This window comes from Raphanus sativus, chromosome 2, assembly GCF_000801105.2.
Source record: "Raphanus sativus cultivar WK10039 chromosome 2, ASM80110v3, whole genome shotgun sequence".
NCBI lineage: Eukaryota > Viridiplantae > Streptophyta > Magnoliopsida > Brassicales > Brassicaceae > Raphanus > Raphanus sativus.
In genome coordinates, this window is record NC_079512.1 from 15,734,686 (window position 1) to 15,741,295 (window position 6,610).

The window sequence follows — 6,610 nt, forward strand, 5'->3', positions numbered from 1 at the left end:
ATATTACACATAATTATCAATAACCAGCCGTTTTGATCCACCAATGCTCACAATACTTTACCTTTTCTTTCGAAATTTAATTCTCTTAGACCTGAGCCAAAGTGCCTACGTAATGAATTGATTTCAATGGTCATGCTAATTATATATATTAACCATCTAAACTTTTTTTTCATGCTTGCTATGTATTTCTGCTCAGAGCATCACAATATATTTGTGTGGATATATATGTTGGAGTACGTAGGATCAAAAAAATAAAAAATAGAAACTGTACATTCGCTTTGTTGCTAAGACAAAAGCGGATAAAAAAATTAGATTGGACCAATAAATAAATACGGACTCGAGAATATTCTTGCAATTGCTTATACATTTTAGATAGTCTCCAAAAATATGAATCGAGAAAACTATATGTAAATGCATATATGTACGTCCACATTTCTTCGTCAGACCACCATCATAACTTTCTTTGCCAGTACGTACAAAGCCACACAATCATTTGTATATACAAAGAATGATCTACCATTTAGTTTAAAAAAAAAAAAGAATGATCTACCATATAGTCATATAGATCTATATATCATTCATATGTAGACAATAAGAAACATAGTTCATGTTCTAAAGTTCATGATAAATTATCACATCATTCGTTGACAAACAAACTCAACATATTTACACGATGAATCACACACACGCGCATATATATATGTATATATATACACACAATAAATCACAGCTTTCAAATCGTTGTTTGTATAATATGGCCTATTATAAATTATTACCTTCCATTAAAAGAACTTTTAACCTTGTGCTATATTTCATTGATCCAAACAGATTGTTTACATGGAATTATTGGTAAGTGTTCACAATATGCTAACAACCATCATGTGTATGGAATTTAATTTCATGAGTAGAATTTGAAGGACATAGTGATACACATAGATTTATAAAATTTAAATAAGCCAAACGAAAACACCAATCGGAAAAGAGAGAAATCTAGAAGAGAGCAAATAGAAGAACAAAGGTAGTCTTAACATAAACAGAAAAAAAACAAAAGGAATTCAAAAGAAAACACACATAAGGAGAAGAAATAGGTAACAAAGACACACTTGATTTTATGGATTTTTGAGTGAGATCGCTTTGAAGAAGCGAAGGATCGGACCGAGACGCTTGATTCCCCTTTCGGATCTCGTACGCACACGTGAATGATGATACAAACATATGAGATGATGATGGTCAAGAATCGATCTAAATGAAAAAGTAGAGAGAGATTAGGTAAACCCTAATCTTGAAATCTTGATGACGATGATAATCAACAACTTTTTCTTTTTCTTGGGATTCTTGATCTTGGAGTTCTGTGATTATGTCTTCCTCTTGGGTACTGAGACTTTGGAGTTGAAGAGAAAAAAGAAGTAGAAGAAGACGAAGAAGATGATGATGATGAAGATTAGTCATCATCACTATCATCATGATGTTGGGATTAAAAGTGGAGGTACAGAGAGAAAGAAAGAAGTGAGGTTGTAATGATGATGAGGGATGAATGGAAGTCAGAGGTAGGGGAGGAAACTTATCATTACTACTTTGAACAAAATGTTTTCTAGCTTCCCTTTTTTTTCCTTTTTTTGGACTTTCAAGAAATATTCTAACCCTATTTTATTATGTCCTTGTATCTTTCTCTCTTTTGATATACCAATAGATAGAGATGGAGAGACAGAAATGCCTTCGTGACAGCATTAAGGGGTAAAACTTAATTTAATTGCCAAAAAGCATCTCTAAAAAACCATCAAACCTTTAAATTTTGAAGCTTTTTGCTATCTAAAAAACTTTCAAATCTTCAAATTTTAAGATTTTAGATTATGAAACTTCAAATTTAATTTTCATTATTCAAAACCTCAAAATACTAATTACTTTCTAGTTTAATCATTATAATTTTGTAACTTATATATATACTAATATTAATTTTCTTATCACTTTAATTTTATAACTATATTTCACCTAAATTCAAATATATCTTATGTATATTATTAATATGTGAAATATTTATATATGTTAAAATAAAAATAAAACTAATATAAAATAATTTTATTTAATATATAATTATTATTTCGCACAATAATTACATAACATCAAACAATATTTTACAAACTAAAGATTAAAATTACATATATATATATAAATCATACAATAAATATCACACACATAACTATATCATCACATTATTTCAGCAACAAAAAAAACATATCAGAAAGATGTTGAACAAACTCTTAAAATTCTACAATCTACTTTTTTATCATAGCGGAATTACCACGTTATTGAAAAAAAAATCTTGCACAATATAATGATTGTGCATTATAATGCATAAGATACTAAATTAAAATGAACATGGTATCATCACACCGATTAGAAATACAAGACCGGTACCACAAGAAACAAGCAACCATTGAAATAAGCGTAAATGAAATATTCAATAACAAAAGTTATTAACTCGTAATCTTCGTAATCTTCAGATAAAAAATCAAGAGACTTATTTTTACTTCGATATGTGTTGGTTGATCATAAATGAAAAACTATGTAAATAACAATACTGAATAATTTGTATTTATATATTTATGAATTAATGTGTGTTTTAAATTATTATTTACGTATTTATGTGTTATGATAAATTGTATTTATAAATATTTTGTTTAATATTTTAATTTTTATGTATTTATCTATATAAGTTTAATGAGTTTAATTAATTTATATTAAAAATAAGACTAAAATGAAAATTATACAATAATTTTGAAGATTTTCTACTCTTAAAATAAGATTTATTCTTGGAACTGTACTAAAAAGAATTTATTTTTGCATATATTTTTCTGAATCTTTAGTTTATTTTTTTAGGATCCTGTACATACATCCATGCATAAAACCCAAAATAATTCGATAAATAGTCTCTTCAAATGTCATAATTTTTAACTTTACCAGTTTTATGAAAACATATAATTTTATTTACTAGATTAATATATATTTGATGATATTTTGCTTATAATAAATATTTACTATTTTTATTCTCATATATTGTTACAAAACTACTATGTTATTTTAAAATAAATAAATAGTTATTTATATGCTTGGGTGCTTTATACTGAACCCGAAGTTCACACCCTAAACCGAACCAAACTTTTGGTTTCGGATCGGTAACGGATCCATTAAAAAACCGAATGGGTTTTAAGATCCAAAGATTTCGACGATGGGCCTGGTCGGTTTATAACCGATGTCCAAATAAGATAACCGATTAAACCGAGCATTTATAACCTGCACCATGTATATACATACATTCATTTACGCATATATTAATAATCTCTTCAGTTCTTGGATTTGTTTACGGGGTGGCGAAAAAGAAATGAACCCACCCTAGTTACAAAAAAGTTTCCTCTATTGTTGATTGTTATCACTAAGAAACTCAAGCTGGCCACTATAAATTACCTAGGCTCTCCGTCTCCTGCTTCACCTGGTCATTCGAGAATCCAATCACATGTATTGTCTCTCCCTTTCTTAGACTCTTGTTCTTCTTTGTTCCGAGTCGAGTCAAACCAGTTTTTGACTAGACATATCTTACCGTTTGCATGTGTACTAAGTGGACTATGAGTAGAGTTGAATTAGTGTTTAACATACACTTTTGTTTCTGGAACTGACTTTGTTTGAATCTAGGATCTTTATGAATTGTTATAACAGATTTTAGAACTGGAACTGATTTTGTGTGTTTGGTTTCTTCCTTTTGCAGATGGACTCAACATCATCTCTTGAACAAGAAACCCATTACAAATATGATGAATGAGACATTCAAACACCGAATAGTGGCGGCAAGAGGAAAAAAACTCCGCCAACTAGTAGAGCAACCAACCTCTCAACCGAGCAAAGTGAACCGTATTGTCCCTACAAGATCAGAAGTTTGGGATCATTACACAATAACTAAAGAAGATCGAGAAATATGTCCATGCAACTAGTGCCATAAAAAATTTCCATGTCTCACAATCCCCGGGACCTCAAATCTGAGGAACCATCTTGCTTGGTCAGCTGGAAAAAAAAGATAAGCAGCCCGTTATTGAAGATGATGAGAAACTTAAGAAGGTAAAATTGACTGAAGGTCAGTTTAGAAGAACCACAAATCAGATGCTTGTGTTAGGGTAATTTCTTATATCATTTGTTGAAAGTGTAGTATGGAAACATTTCTGCGACAAGTAAATTCTCTACTTCTCTTCTATGTATATTTTTGCCTTTATCATTTGTTATAGCTAGTTTTATGTTTTCTGTTTGTAGACAACCGTGTTCACTCCTAATTCAAGAAAAACCTCGACTAAATACATTGTTACGACATATGTGGAAAATAAAGATGCACTTAAGAAATGGTTCTTGTGTAACAAACAACAAGTATCTCTGACAATAGATATTTGGGTTTTTCAAAATCCAGGTTCTTTATAATCCTTTATTAATTAAACATCATTTGATTCTTATATACATATCATTTGATCATATGATTCTTATTGTTCATTTTATACAGGTGCAAGTTATATGGTCATAAATGTTAATATATAACTAATTTCTTTATTTGAAATATGATTACTGATGTAACTAGCTAGCTTTAAATACTAATGTTAGCATATATACCATTACTTTATTAGTTTTTTTTAATTGGAACCGATGAACTAAACCATAAAATAAAATTTTAAACAAAATATTTATAAATATTTGAATGGTTATTATACTTTAGATACAAAATACGAATCCAAATATAAATAAGATACAATATTTAAAATATATTATGATAAATCAAAGTAAACAATAGTATTTTTATGGTGTTATGCTTAACAGTTTTGCTATTTAATGTTTATAAATAATTTTATTGTTTCATTTTCAAAAAAATCTATATTTAAGAAATTTTAATTTAAAGCATATTTACCATACAAATATATTATTTATACTATTTAGCTATTATATATATTCAAAAACAAATAGTATTTTATTAATTAAATAATTATTCAATACTGTAAATATATATTATTATTAATCAACCATTATCGTACATGGTGTTTTAGTTAAAACCGTAATTGTATCATATCATACTTTAACTTTATACTATATTCATTATAATTTTCTTGCGCCATTTGGATCCAAATTTTTTAAAAGAAGAACCGTATATACTTTGTTTATGTGACGATCTTCTAAACTTTAATAGGACTGTTCGTTGGTTGCCGCAGGTTCCGGCGTCTGCGGCTACGTCTATTTATTTGGTTATTGTTCGTTTCGTAGACGTAGACACAGTCGCAGCCACAGACGCAGTCTCAGCCGCAGACGCAACTTATTGTTAGTTTTGAAGATGTATGACGTTGACACTGATGCAGACGCATGAAATAGATTTAATGCTGTTCGTTTGCTAGACGCTGCGGCCATTTTTATTTACTTTATAGGAATATAATGGTTGATCAGAATCTCTTTGGTCCACAAGTTTAAAACCTGCAAAAAAGACACAGTGACAATGCTTTAACGATTGGCAAGGACTAGCATTCTCAAAACACACACAAGAACCAAGTCCATGGACAGAGAGCAGCAATTTGCAAACAGTTCCACAAGAACAAAGTTCGTAGACTATCAATTTGCAAACAGCTAAATCATAATCTTTTAAAACAACTGTACAAGAGCAGAATCAACCATAGTTTCAACCCCATCTAATCTATTTCATATCCTAAATGATCAAAGGAACTGAGAGTCTGAGACCACAAAAACACACATATACAAACTGATACACAAAGCTGAAGATCAATAAACCATCCCCATCAGACACAAACCCATCTAACACATTCTATATCCTAAATGCTTTAGAACAGAGACCATCACTATCAGCTTCTTCTTGTCTTAGTTATGAACTAAAGCATCAGTAAACCATTCCCATCAGAACAAATTCTCTTATCTTGGATCCAAAACCCATTCTCAGAAACTCATATGAAACACAAAAACCGAGAGAAGAGACAATTACCTCAACGATGCTTGAAACCCAAATCGGAGGGGAAGAGAAACAAGTAAAAAGTTACTAAAAATCACAAGAACAACAAAGATAAAAAAAAGATACAAACACTACAATTGTATCCTAATTCAGTGAAACCGGGTAGAGTCAATAACCAGAACACAGAAACCCATCAGCTCATGATGGAGAGACTCGAGAGTGAGAAGAGCTGCATCAATGGAGAAGATGATACGAGAGAGATGGAGAGAGGCCGAGACGAGAGAGATGGATGGAGATCGCTCTGTGAGAGAGAGAGAGAGAGAGAGAGAGAGAGAGAGAGAGACAGAGAGAGAGAGAGAGAGAGAGAGAGAGAGAGAGAGAGAGAGAGAGAGAGAGAGAGAGAGAGAGAGAGAGAAGAGAGAGAGAGAGAGAGAGAGAGAGAGAGAGAGAGAGAGAGAGAGAGAGAGAGGAGAGAGAAGAGAGAGAGAGAGAGAGAGAGAGAGAGAGAGAGAGAGAGAGAGAGAGAGAGAGAGAGAGAGAGAGAGAGAGAGAGAGAGGAGAGAGAGAGAGAGAGAGAGAGAGAGAGAGAGAGAGAGAGAGAGAGAGAGAGAGAGAGAGAGAGAGAGAGAGAGA

At 31.1% G+C, this 6,610-nt stretch overlaps 1 protein-coding gene and 1 long non-coding RNA gene across 2 annotated transcripts; one reads left to right on the forward strand and one right to left on the reverse strand.

The window, feature by feature from the left end:
- Positions 1-882: 882 nt before the first annotated feature.
- Positions 883-1,614, reverse strand: LOC108839936 (uncharacterized). The gene is given in 2 exon segments (XM_018612723.2): positions 883-1,128; positions 1,131-1,614. Coding segments are annotated over 2 exon segments (189 nt in total). The 5' UTR covers positions 1,216-1,614; the 3' UTR covers positions 883-1,024.
- Positions 1,615-3,334: 1,720 nt separating this feature from the next.
- LOC130500923 (uncharacterized) lies at positions 3,335-4,383 on the forward strand. Its single transcript, XR_008939419.1, has 2 exons — positions 3,335-3,513; positions 3,761-4,383. It is a non-coding gene; the product is annotated as an uncharacterized LOC130500923 (long non-coding RNA).
- Positions 4,384-6,610: the final 2,227 nt, after the last annotated feature.